The 14,871-nt window shown below is 36.2% G+C and overlaps 1 protein-coding gene across 4 annotated transcripts in view; it reads right to left on the bottom strand.

Annotated features, from left to right (window-relative positions):
* The window catches only part of LOC115211041, a 184,528-nt gene that overhangs the window by 121,168 nt on the left and 48,489 nt on the right, over window positions 1–14,871 (bottom strand). For all 4 annotated transcript variants that reach the window (XM_029779905.2, XM_036501886.1, XM_029779906.2 and 1 more), the window contains exons 15-19: window positions 10,184–10,296; window positions 8,658–8,706; window positions 5,735–5,907; window positions 4,740–4,812; window positions 1–36 (exon numbers count right to left, since the gene is read on the bottom strand). The exon at window positions 1–36 is cut by the window's left edge and continues 81 nt beyond it. In XM_029779905.2, coding sequence (XP_029635765.1) covers window positions 1–36; window positions 4,740–4,812; window positions 5,735–5,907; window positions 8,658–8,706; window positions 10,184–10,296 — 444 coding nt within the window. The remainder of the gene's footprint in view (window positions 37–4,739; window positions 4,813–5,734; window positions 5,908–8,657; window positions 8,707–10,183; window positions 10,297–14,871) is intronic.

Genomic DNA, 14,871 nt, shown 5'->3' with positions numbered 1-14,871 from the left:
GACTGTACTTAATACAGTTTCATTCTCATTGTTCCCCTGGAGAAAAATAAGGTTGATAATGAATAATCTTTATCAAAAACTAAGAGAGGATTTATTAAGGATGTTTTTAAACATCTTTGCATCACTGAAGATGTTAATCCATTTATGAACTTAAGAGGATCTATTTCTTTACGACCCACAAGTGGCTAAACACAGAGAGGACAAACAAGGACAGACAAAGGGATTAAGTCGATTACATCGACCCCAGTGCATAACTGGTACTTATTTAATCGACCCCAAAAGGAAGAAAGGCAAAGTCGACCTCGGTGGAAATTGAACTCAGAACGTAGCGGCAGACGAAATACTGCTCAGCATTTCGCCTGGCATGCTAATGTTTCTGCCAGCTCGCCGCCTTATGAACTTAAGAGTATCATTGGGTTGGTATTCAGCCTTATTTCTTTTTCTGGAGTATTAAGCCAGTGAGAGGAATATCTTTTATGGATATGATTACCATACATACAAACATAAAAAAAAAAAGAATCAAAGGTCCTTCCTGAGCTACCAGCTCATAAGTTTGGTTTCCTGGATTCTGTGGTATATGCATCCCTAGGCAGGATGCAGGTCCATTGCAGAATTTCTCATTTTACCAGCTGAGTGGACTAGGGCAACATGAAATGAAGTGTTTTCCCCAAGAACACAATGTACTGCATAGTCCAGGAATTGAAACCACAATCTTGCAATCATGAGTGTAACATCCTAACCTCTAACTCATGTTCCCATATGTACATACATACATACATACATACTTACATACATACATACATATATACATACATACATACATACACATACATACATACATACATACATACATACATACATACATACATACATACATACATACATACATACATACTTGGCTGTGTGACTAATGGCCTTGGTACAAATCTTGAGAAGCTGCAGTTCACAAAATAAGAATTCAATTACTGCTATACATAGTCAGTCCTCCTCCTCCTCATCATCATCATCGTTTAACGTCTGCTTTCCATGCTAGCATGGGTTGGACGTTCAACCGGGGTCTGGGAAGCCAGATGGCTGCACCAGGCTCCAGTCTGATCTGGCAGTGTTTCTACAGCTAGATGCCCTTCCTAACGCCAACCACTCAGTGAGTGTAGTGGGTGCTTTTTACATTCCACCGGCACAGGTGCCAGGGGAGGCTGGCAACGGCCATAATCAGTTGCCAGCGGTACTGTTAAAATATGTAAAACATTCATGAAGTTTGAGATGAAATATTTTCCACATATGTAGTACAATCTTGGCTTGCACCTATGTGTACATCTGTGCATTCATATATATATATACATGCATGCACACATGTATATATGCATAAATGTATACACACATCTATGCAGAAATGTATACATCCATATATGCATAAACGTATACACTCATGCATACATACATAAATACATACATGCATGCATACATACTTACATACAAGACTACCCTGTTTGATGTCGTCTAAATTCCAATGAAAGAAACTTGTTTCCAAACTGGAAATTGACTCTTTCTCCATTGGTGAGAAATTTGAAAGATAAAACCAGCCAACCATACATTCAGCCTATAATTCTCACCCACATTATGCTATCTCTCTCTCTCTCACTCTCTCTCTCTCTCTCTCCCTCCTCTCTCGGTCTCCCCCCCTCTCTCTCTAAAAGCAAATTCCTTTAAAAACAGATAATTCAAAAGAAACACAAAAAGAATGACCAAATATAGGTTTTCTTTTTTCCCCATATACAGAAGTTAATTTCAAAATCTATTCCACATCAATGTACTTTTAAATTTAAAAGGATTTTTTTCTGTTTATACATATATATATATATATATATATATATATATATATATATATATATATATATATATATATATATATATATATATATATATATATATATATATACTACACATATACATACATACATATATATATATATACATAAATACATACATACATACATACATACATACATACATACATACATACATACATACATATATATATATATATATATATATATATATATATATATACATACATATATATATATATATATATATATACATACATATATATATATATATACATATATATATATAATATATATATATATATATCTATATATATATATATATATATATATATATATATATATATATGTATGTATATATTTTTATTTTACAGTGAATAAACTTGTGAGTTATTGGAAGAAACAGAAAGTTTAGAAGCGAAGGAAAAAAAAAACATATTATCTCTAGAATTATGAGTCTGATAAGAGCTTTAGAATAAAAGTTTATAAATGAGATTCATTGTAAAAAAATTCAAGTAATGAATAGCATCAAGAGAAAGAGAATGGTTTAGGTGAGAAATTCAAACATTCTTGAATTTTGCTTTATTGTATAACATTTTTCTCAAATGATGTGGTTCTAGATAAGAAATAACCATGTGGATAGGGTATCAGGCTTACAGAATGGTCACTAATCCCTTGTGCTAATGACTCGAGTGTGTTATGAATACGTTTTTGTCGCAACGGAAATGAAACGCTATGGTAATTACCATAATCACATTCAAATCTACCAGAATATATAAAGAAAAAATATGCTAGTCATTGCTATTAAAGAGAATTCTGAGGAATTTCAATGTAAAATATTGGGTTGTCCAGAAAGTTCATGCTGATTTATAATAGCTTACCTTTCGACTTACTTTATATTTCTTTACTACCCACAAGGGGCTAAACATAGAAGGGACAAACAAGGACATATGAAGGAATAAAGTCAATTACATCAACCCCAGTGCGTAACTGGTACTTAATTTATCGACCCCAAAAGGATGAAAGGCAAAGTCAACCTCAAAATAGGATTTGACTACACCTCCATTTAGAGCACAGTTTAAGCTATCTTTTCATAGAAGAAGGTCTATGTTCCTATAACCTGTATTAATTCTGTAACCCTTTAAAATGGAAGATAAGAAAATTCATTTTCGGCGACTTGATGCTTTGGTAACCAGACAAAAATTGCTGCTGCTCAGCTGGGATGTGTTACCCCACCCTCCATATTCACCAGATATTGCTCGTTTGGATTTCCACTTATTCAGGTTTCTGCAGAATAGTCTTAATGGTAAAAATTTCAATTCCTTGGATGAGGTAAAAAGACACCTTGATGAATTCTTTGCCATGAAACCACCTCAATTCTTGGAAGAGGGTATTTTCAAGTTAAAGGAAAGATGGAGACGCACTGTGCAACCAAATGGTTCATATTTGCTTGATTAAAAATGTAATGGCAAGTATTTATTGACCTCTTTCTTTCCTTTAAAAATTAGCACAAACTTTCTGGACAACCCAATATATTCTTCACTTCTAGTTGTCAGTAAAAGCCCACAAGATTATCCATCATTTTCCTAACAAGAAGTTTTGTCGTGCTTTTTAATTCAATATCTCTACCATCCATGATTAGGTATCCTATGCCCATCTGTGGATGTATTTGACAACTTTCTTCATGGAAGCAATGCACAACTAGTATGATGTACCTAGGCTGTATGTGTGAAGAATGTCTGTAAAGATATCAATGCATAACTTGGGGTTAAATTCTGTGTAGGTTTATAAGCCTTCTATAATGGTTTCTGAATTTGGAACAATACCAGCAATTTTGAAAGAAAGGGAGTTAGTCAATATCATTGATCCCAGTATTTTCCTGGTACCATTTTTAATGGCATATAAGATGCACTTTTTTGTTTTTTTAAATGCCTAAAAAATTATTCCTAGTCTTATGTGTGAAGTTGAATCTCCCACGAAATTTAATACATTAAAAGCTTTTTTTCTTGAATATGCTACAGCTGAAATCAGGGTGTGTCTAATATGCCCTGGGCATCTTTTATGCCATCAAACATGGTACTCTATTGACCCTGGAAGGATGAATGGCAAAGCTGACCTGGGTAAAATTTGAACTCAGAATGGAAAGAGAAAGGAAAAAATACAGAACAGCATTTTGTTTGACACAAAAATTCTGCCAGGTAGCCACCTTTTTCAAATCTATTGTAATAAATAAAAGTAATCACAGCTTCCCACTCAGGTCTATCTTGCACCAAACATTCGTAGTTGGTAAAATAGTAAAAAAATAACTTCATATTGCAATAACATCATATAAGTTCAATATAGTTCAGAGGATATAAGCGCAGGAGTGGCTGTGTGGTAAGTAGCTTGCTTACCAGCCACATGGTTCCGGGTTCAGTCCCACTGTGTGGCACCTTGGGCAAGTGTCTTCTACTATAGCCTCAGGCTGATCAAAGCCTTGTGAGTGGATTTGGTAGACGGAAATTGAAAGAAGCCCATTGTATATATATATATATATATATATATATATATATATATATATATATATATATATATATATATATATATATATATGTGTGTGTGTGTGTGTGTGTGTATGTGTGTTTGTGTGTCTGTGTTTGTCCCCCCAACATCACTTGACAACTGATGCTGGTATGTTTACGTCCCCGTAACTTAGCAGTTCGGCAAAAGAGACTGATAGAATAAGTACTAGGCTTGAAAAGAATAAGTCCTGGGGTCGATTTGCTTGACTAAAGGCGGTGCTCCAGTATGGCTGCAGTCAAATGACTGAAACAAGTAAAAGAGTAAAAGCATAAAAGAGTAGAGGCATAATTAAATAAACTCAACAAGAATCATTGTCTTTGAAATTTTTACCTTTTGTTTTAAGAAAGATTTGGAGGTGAAATGAAACAGGCCAGGCTTTTCAAGAACTTTTGCTATGCAACGCCTAAAAAAAGACAGTGTAGATAAGTTTAAGAGTTCACAAAAATAAAAAAGACTATATGGTATAATAAATCAATCAATGTTCAGTGAGTTTTAAGATGTTTATCTTTTAAAAATGTGTGAGAGTCATGTTAATAATCGGTTATAAATTGTCCTTGTTTTAACATTTACGCTTCTATGCTTGCATGGGATAAATGGAATTTGTTTAGGTAGATTTTCTATGGCCGGATGCTCATCCTTTCACCTGTTTCCAAGCAAAGAATTTTTTCCCATGGCCAGACATGTTTCTCTGGAAGACTGGAAATGCACAACATCACTTGCATAACAGTGTCACTTGTTTACAACTATTGTCAAGGCAAGGAGACACAAACACCCTCCAAATGCACACGCGCACACACATACACACACACACACACACACACACACACACACACACATTAGAGGCTTCTCGTACAGTTTCTTATTTCTTTATTGCTCACAAGGGGCTAAACATAGACGGGACAAACAAGGACAGACAAATGGATTAAGTTGATTACATCGACTCCAGTGCGTAACTGGTACTTAATTTATCGACTTTGAGAGGATGAAAGGCAAAGTCGACCCTGGCAGAATTTGAACTCAGAACGTAATGGCAGACGAAATAACGCTAAGCATTTTGCCCAGCGTGCTAACATTTCTGCCAGCTCGCTGCCTTTCTCGTACAGTTTCTGCCTATCAAACATTATTCACAAAGTATTGGTCAACTTGAAGCTACAACAGAAGACACTGGCTCAAAAAGCCGTGCAATGGGATCCAATCCTAAGCCATAGTATTTCTGTCCCTAAAGGAACGGAACATACTCAAGGGATGCAACTCAGTATGGTGAACTTAGATATTCAGAAAAATAGAGAGATCAATGATAAAAAATATGAAAAATGATGCTGTACCGTTTGACAAGTTCCTCATCTTTTGTTTCGAATGATTTGACTCTTTTTAAAAAATCAACTTCTTGTAGATCATATAGTTTGGGGACTTTAAACACCCAACATATAATGTCATTCACATTGATGACTATTGGGTCTGGTCTGATGTCACCAATGTTTACTGATACTTCTTGGACCTGAAGAAAAATAAGTTGTGTTTAAATGAAATGCTACAGTTTAACCCTTTAATCTATTTAATATCAAGCCATGTGAGACCATCCACACTAAAGCATTCATATCTAAATTAAAATTTTGAGTCATAATGTGAATAATCTTTTCTACTCGAGGCACAAGGCCCGAAATTTTGGGGAAGGTGGGGGCAGTCAATTAGATCGACCCCAGTGGTATTTAATTTATCGACCCTGAAAGGATGAAAGGCAAAGTTGACCTTGGTGGAATTTGAACTCAGAATGTAAAGACAGACAAAATACCTATTTCTTTACTACCCACTAGGGGCTAAACACAGAGAGGACAAACAAGGACAGACACATGGATTAAGTCGATTATATCAATCCCAGTGCATAACTGGTACTTAATTAATCGACCCCGAAAGGATGAAAGGCAAAGTCGATCTTGATGGAATTTGCACTCAGAACATAAAGACAGACAAAGTACTGCTAAGCATTTCACCCGGCGTGCTAACATTTCTGCCAGTTTGCCACCTTTCACAATATGAATAATAGCGTGAGATTTCAGTTGGTCAACACAAAAACAGTATGTGTGTATGTGTGTGTGTGTGTCTCGAGATGTGCCGAAGATTTTTCTATTTTGGATATATTTGGGGTACTTAAGTGTGCTCAGGACTTAGTGCTTGCTTTTTCCATGGGTATGAGTAAGTATCTCACTTATATCTCGTGTATTTGCCACTGAAGAGGGGAAAATTTTCTTATGAATTAACCCCGAAATTGGACCAATACGGTAATAATGAATTTTTTAGAGATTTCTATCGGTTTGTTTCAAGACGCATAAATTATAATGGTTATCGACAATTTTTTGTTTTGGCATATTTGGCATTAGAATTTTTCTTCTGCCCTTATCTTGTAAATTATTTATATATATATATATTATATATATATATATATATATATATATATATCTGTTCTCTTTTACTAATTTCAGTCATTAGACTGTGGCCATGCTGGGAAGACATTTTTGTTGAGTGAATTGACTCCAGTACTTTTCTTTAAGCTTGGAATTTATTCTCTTTTGTTGAACAGCTAAGTTACAGGACATAAACACATCAACACCAATTTTCAAACGGTGGTGGGAGACAAACACACTCGCGCGTGCGTGCGCGAAGACACACACACATACACACACACACACACACACACACACACTCACTCACACACACATACACACTCACACACACACAGCACACACACACACAGGCACACACACACACAGGCACACACACACACATATACAACAGGCTTTCTTTTAGTTTCTGTCTATCAAATCCACTGACGAGGCTTTGGTTGGGCCGAGGCTATAGTAGAAGACATTCGCCCAAGGTGCCACACAGTGGGATTGATCCTGGAACCATGTGGCTGGGAAGCAAGCTTCTTACCACACAGCCACCTCTTTCTTTAATGTCCACTTTCCATGCTTTTATGGGTCAGATGAAGTTTACTAAGATAGAGTTTCTATGGCCACATAGCCTTCCTGTCAGCAGCCTGCATCTTTTTCCAAGCAAGATAATATTTCTCCATGGCCAGACATGTTTTCACAGAATATTGGATATGAATGAAGTTTCCTGTATGGCAGTGGTATTTATTTATAACTATTACATGATATTAAGACAAAAGAAACACACACACACATATGCAATGGGGGGAATCTTTTCAGATTCCACCTGCAAAATCTACTCCTACGGTTTGAGTCACCTGGGCCATAATAAAAGACATGCCATGCAATAGGACTGAATCCAAAACCATGTAGTTGGGAAGCAAACTTCTCAAATGTACTGTCACACCTGCACCATGATAAAAATCTCATAATATATGAATAATAGTAATGTAATGTTTGTGAAGATGCATGGCTCAGAGGTTAGAGTGTCGAGCTGTGTCATTCAATACATACAGTCCTCTAGTTCCACTGATATTGAGGTCTGCCTCTTTTGTCATCATATGTAGTTTGTAAATGTAGATTGTATTTTGAAAACGTTTTTATTAGGCACAGGAGTGGCTGTGTGGTAAGTAGCTTGTTTACCAACCACATGGTTCCGGGTTCAATCCCACTGCGTGGCACCTTGGGCAAGAATCTTCTACTATAGCCTCGGGCCGACCAAAGCCTTGTGAGTGGATTTGGTAGACGGAAACTGAAAGATGCCCGTTGTATATATGTATATGTATATATATGTATGTGTGTGTTTGTGTTTGTCCCGTCGTATATAAATATATATATATATATATATGCGTGTGTGTGTTTGTGTGTCTGTATTTGTCCCCCTAGCATTGCTTGACAACCGATGCTGGTGTGTTTACGTCCCCGTAACTTAGCGGTTCGGCAAAAGAGACCGATAGAATAAGTACTGGGCTTACAAAAGAATAAGTCCCGGGGTCGAGTTGCTCGATTAAAGGTGGTGCTCCAGCATGGCCACAGTCATATGACTGAAACAAGTAAAAGAGTAAAAGAGTAAAAGAGTAAAGAGTATTAGAAATTTTCATTAAAAATTTCACTAAGAAATATAAAAATATAACCCTTTATGGCTCTTATTCTTATTTCCTTTAGAAATGTTATCAAATGGTTGGAATTAACAGAGAGAAGGAAATGTTTTTGTTACTCAGAATTTTGAATGTTTTGAAGAAATAAGAACAATATGTTTATTTTTGTTATTTGGTTTTGCAAAAGAGTGTTGAACATTTGAAGAATTTATTTATTTTACCTGTGTTTGAGTTGTGACTTGAATAACACCTATTTTCTTAATTGGGAAACTGAAAAGAAAATTTTGATTATTTTGGTTACTTTTTCAATAAAATGAACTGTCAGTGGTGAAAATTTAATTTTCAGATGCTGTAATTTTATCAAAGCAAATATCAAGAAACTAAATATACAAAAATAAATCTTGGTGAAATAATTGAATTTCAGTTCAGAGAAGCACATATATTTTATCCTTTCCTTGTTTCAGTCATTGTACTGTGGCCATGCTGGGGCACTATATTGAAGAATTGTAGCTGAACAGATCAATTCCAGTTCTTATTTTGCCAAATTGCTAAGTTGTCAGCCAGTGGTGGTTTGTTTACATTTCTATAACTTAGTTGTTCAACAACAAAAGAGACTAATTGCAAATTGGTTCCATATCATTTACTGGGCACAGGAGTGGCTGTGTGGTAAGTAGCTTGCTTACCAGCCACATGGTTCCGGGTTCATTTGCACTGCGTGGCACCTTGGGCAAGTGTCTTCTACTATAGCCTCAGGCTGACCAAAGCCTTGTGAGTGGATTTGGTAGATGGAAACTGTAAGAAGCCCATCGTATATATGTATATATATATATATATATATATATATATATATATATAATATTAATTAGAGACAAAACCACTATTTTGCAAAACAAACAAGGAAAGACTTAATCAATACATATGTATGTATGTGTGTGTATATGTTTGTGTGTCTGTGTTTGTCCCCCCAACATTGCTTGACAACCGATGGTGGTGTGTTTATGTCCCTGTAACTTAGCGGTTACAGGTGGTGTTGAAGATGGTGTTGGTAGAGGAGTGAGTGGCAATAACAATAGTGAATGGAATGGAGGGTGAGCAATGAGACACAAGTAAGAGTAGGTGATGGCTGGCAAAAGAAGTAACACAGAAGAGTGTTTATCAGTTTTATTTTGATGAGGAGAACACAATCCTCTCTTCATCTTCTAATGATCTGTTTGCAATCAAATGAACAAGTGATGACTACCTATAAAATCATGACATCTGGAATATGAGGCTCAAGGTAACTGCAGATTTGGTTTGCAAGATTCTTTATGTGTGTTCGTGTGCTGAAGCATATTCTGTTGTGTCTGGGGAGAGTCATTTTCTTTTTGTGCCTTATAATTTAACACACTCACCGGTAAAATTTCCACTTATTTCTTATTTTTATTTTCCTATAATTTTCATTGCATCTTGCAACCTTTTCATTCGTCTTGACTCTTAAATTATAAGGCACAAAAAGAAAGTAACTCTCCCTAGACACAACAGGTAACTGCATTGTTTGATTAGTATTTTGTTTATCATCAAAGAGTTATCACTGAAGACTTAGATCTTGAAAATCACAGTACTAGTGTCTTGGATGACAACATAACTATAACAGAAGGATGCTGCAGAAGAATTCATCAAGATATTTTAGACACGATATCTCTAAAATCTAGTTTCTTCACAAGAGTTAGTGTTTAAAACAAGACAAAAAGTTGTAAAATATTTGTACCTTTGATAATAATATGTCCCTGGTGTGTGAAACTGATGCATAAATGCAGAAGGTGACTCTCTGACTGTCCCGCTGTTGAATCCTCCTTGGACTGGTTCATAGGAATAAGTAACCTATACATGGTTGAAATAATAATAAAAATTAATCCATAGATTATCTTCATTATAACAATAAAATATTGGATGGAAGCACTCCGTCGGTTACGACGACGAGGGTTCCGGTTGATCCGATCAACAGAACAGCCTGCTCGTGAAATTAACGTGCAAGTGGCTGAGCACTCCACAGACACGTGTACGCTTAACGTAGTTCTTGGGGATATTCAGCGTGACACAGAGAGTGACAAGGCCGGCCCTTTGAAATACAGGTACAACAGAAACAGGAAGTAAGAGTGAGAGAAAGTTGTAGTGAAAGAGTACAGTAGGGATCACCACCACCCCCTGCCGGAGCCTCGTGGAATAAAATATTAGACATAAATATAAAAGACAGTCTGAAGTGATGTAACATTCCCTTTTCATTCTGGGAAAACAAAGCACCAGAATGCAGGACCTGGTCCCAGTCCTGCTTCTCTTTAGTTCAAAGATTTGAGCAAAGTTGGCTCCCCAATATCAGGACCAACTTCATGTAAGTATGAAGGCATGCTGGCAAAATGCTGCTCCTCTAAATGAAAACCTTACCTGCCATTGTGGTTTGTGACATGGAGCAAAGCAAATATTGCTCTCCAGCCAAGAAAACATGTAGTAAATGATCCACAAGAACTCAAGCAGACTGAGTCCTCAACTTGTTCCATTTGTCACAATGTTTGCAAGGTATCAGCAGGCCTCAAGAGACACATGCATGTCCATAGAACATGATTACTGCTTTATTTTACTGAACTTTCATTTGTTGTTCATGATGAGAGAATCTGTCACCATCGCCATCATCATATATATGTATATACACACATACACATACATATACTTTATTTGTGAATAAACAAGGCAACCAATGGTTTCTCGAGGGGAGATCTCCACAATTGTTCAGGCTCACAACATTGGAATAATGCAAAATAGAGACGTTACCAAGATTCCAATATGATTGGCTTGAACATAAAAAAAGACATAGTTAAGTGAAAACTAACATAGGTAATGTAGTGTTTCCACCACTCACCACAATCTTAATTACTCAAAAATTGCATCAATAATGAAAAAACAGATCACAAGCATTAAAACCTTACTGCATGCTTCCATTCAGTTTTAAATCACTGGCACCCGTGCCGGTGGCATGTGTAAAAGATTCAAGTGGGGTCGTTGCCAGTGCCGCCTGACTGGCCCCATGCCGGTGGCACATAAAAGCACCCACTACACTCTCGGAGTGGTTGTCGTTAGGAAGGGCATCCAGCTGTAGAAACTCTGCCAGATCAAGATTGAAGCCTGGTGCAGCCATCTGGTTCGCCAACCCTCAGTCATATGTCCAACCCATGCTAGCATGGAAAGCGATGATGAGTATTTCAGAGTTGTCTTCTTTGTCTTTCTTGACAAGAACACAAATTACTTTTTCTCTTTTCTCTGCAGTAGTAATTTTCATTGATAAAAATTTGTTAGTCTTCATATAATTATATATTACTTTAACCTTTCTGTTTGTAGAAGAGTCTCAGCACAATAATGTTTATCTTTGGGAAACTGATGAGAGAACAACTTTCTTTCATATATTTATAACTCTTGGACTTTTACTTATTGATAGAAAATATTTATTTGCCAACTTTTTTCCATCTTATGAAGGTAAATAACCCAATCTTTCTCTGCTGTTCTCATGGATACACTATGTTCAAAATTTATTTTCTTGTCTGTAAAACACCAACACATATGATGCTTCCAAAATTTGTTTATAAAATGTTCTCACAGGCGTAGGAGTGACTGTGTGGTAAGTAGCTTGCTTACGAACTACATGGTTCCGGGTTCAGTCCAACTGTGTGGCACCTTGAGCAAGTGTCTTCTACTATAGCCTCGGGCCAACCAAAGCCTTGTGAGTGGATTTGGTAGATGGAAACTGAAAGAAGCCCATCGTGTGTGTATATGTTTGTGTGTCTGTGTTTGTCCCCCCAACATCACTTGACAACCGATGCTGGTGTATTTACATCCCTGTAACTTAGCGGTTCGGCAAAAGAGACCGATAGAATAAGTACTAGGCTTCCAAAGAATAAGTTCTGGGGTTGATTTGCTTGACTAAAGGCGGTGCTTCTGCATGGCCACAGTGAAATGACTGAAACAAATAAAAGAGTAAATGTTTAGCTTAATGGTAGAGCACTCAGCAGGTATCTCTTGGGTACAGTTTCGATTCCTATAGCTGCCTGCTGCTAACTTTTTCCTGTCATATAAGGGTAAATACTCAATCTTTCTCTACTGTTCTCACAGCTATACTACGTTTGAAATTACTTTTCTTGTCTGTAAAACACCAACACATATGATGCTTCCAAGTTTGTTTATAAAATGTTCTCACATTCGAAAAAGTTTTTATTTAGCAATAAAATTGGGGGTGATTGTTGTCAGGGAATGTTTAGCTTAATAGTAGAGCACTCAGCAGATATCTTTGAGGTACAGGTACAACTGCCTTCTGTTAACCTTTTCTTGTCTTTAAAGGGTAAATACCCAATCTTTCTCTACTGTTCTTACAGCTATACTGTGTTTGAAGTTAACTTTCTTATTGTTAAAATATTTATATCTTGTAGAAATTACAGGTCCCATTTCAAATGGTTAAAATGTTATCAAGAATTTTTAAAGGTGTGAATTTAACTAATAAATATTTCTTGTCTCACAGGTGTTTTGCAATAGAGAAGAGACATAGCTACCTTGTACAAGACATCAGAAGGACCAGAATGGGAAAGAGGGAAGAAGGGGCAATGTCTCTTTGAACATTATATGCGAGTTAGTGAGAGTAGCTGGAAGATGGTAATGACGGGATGCTAGAACATACTCTCAAGGTACAAGAAGGTGAGTATAAGGGGTTATATAAACAGTGGATCAGTGGGGAATGAAAAGGTGCATTATCACATATGAATGTAAGATGTATTTCAATGGTAAGTAATTTTATAAAGGCAAGGGGAATATCTTCTCTGAGACCATTACTCTCTCAGATTAGAATTCAGGTAAGGCAGAGAGCTGGCAGAGTCGTTATCATGCATAGGCAAAATGCTTAGTGGCATTTTGTCTGTCTGCATATTCTAAGTTCAAATTCTGCCATGGTTGACTTTGCTTTTCATCCTTTCAGTGTTGATAAAATAAGTAGCAGTCATATACTGGGGTTGATCTAATCGACTGGCCCCATCCCCCAAAATTTTAGGTCTTGCACCTATTGTAAAAAAAATATTCTTTTTCTTTTCTACTCTAGGCACAAGGCCCCAAATTTTGGGGGAGGTAGCCAGTCAATTAGATCGACCCCAGTATGCAACTGGTACTTAATTTATCGACCTCAAAAGGATGAAAGGCAAAGTCGACCTCGGTGGAATTTGAACTCAGAATGAAAAGAGTTCAAATTCCACATTTCTACCAGCTTATTGTAAAAAGAATATTACAATGCAGGTAACATTACAAGGTGTTTTGGAGGTAGATATAGAGTTTTGAAGAGACAAAAATACTTTATTTGCATTTAAGTTTGGTTACTACCCACTTAATTGTTCACTATCATTGGTTAGTCTGAACTTAGTAGCACAAGATAATGGTAAGGAATTTAATTCTTACCAATCGACTGTTGCGACTATCAATCAAATAACAAAGAAACTAAAAGAAAACTGTTTTAGTGCTTTGTGGTTGCCAGAAAAAATGTGGTGATACTTTAACCCCAGACAGCACGGAGTGCAGACAATTCTTAAGACAAGACGGCCCACCTATTTCCAGCTTTATATAAAATACGCATAGCAAATCACGTTCTACTTCCTTTCCTTGAAGTCAAGAAGATTAATCTATGTTTTCTGTCTAAATTCTTTCTCTTTGAACAACATTGTATATATATTTTTCACTGTTACAAAATGTTCTCAGCATTATATAAAATACACAGTGAATCAAGTTCTGCTTCCTTTTCTTGAAGTCAAGAAGATTAATCTCTGTTTTTGTGTCTAAATTCTATTTCTTTTAACAGCCTTGTATATTTTATTATATGACTAGTCTTGAATCGGTAAATATCTTCATTGTAAGAACATTGTATTCAATTAGAAAGTTGTGTTCAATACTTATTTTGCTGTGGTGGCATTGTTTTGTGTACATTCAGAACTAAATAGTCATCTCTTGTGATTTTTCACTTAACCCCCAACACCACCTCAATAAACATATTCCATACATTCATATATGTAACACAATACATATAATATTACTAAGATCTTGGCAAGGTTTATACATCAAAATATATTTGATAAAAATGAGATATTATACAATTATATTGGTAATATAACGGCCACAGTTTTATTGGTGAAGATCTGGCAGAATCTTTACCATGCTGGACTAAAGGCTTGGCAGCATTTCTTCTGATTTTATGTTCTGAGTTCAAATATTGCTGGGGTTGATTTTACCTTTCTTCGTGTGGGTGTCAATAAAGTAAGTACCAGTTAAGTAGTAGGGTTGATGTAAATGACTTATCCCCTCTCCTGAAATTGCTGGTCCTGTGCAAAAATATGAAACCAGTATAACTACCACTATTTCTGAATACTTGGAGTCAAATCT

The sequence above is a fragment of the Octopus sinensis genome, linkage group LG4 (assembly GCF_006345805.1).
Source record: "Octopus sinensis linkage group LG4, ASM634580v1, whole genome shotgun sequence".
NCBI classification, from domain to species: domain Eukaryota; kingdom Metazoa; phylum Mollusca; class Cephalopoda; order Octopoda; family Octopodidae; genus Octopus; species Octopus sinensis.
This window is presented reverse-complemented; position numbering and strand designations above follow the sequence as displayed.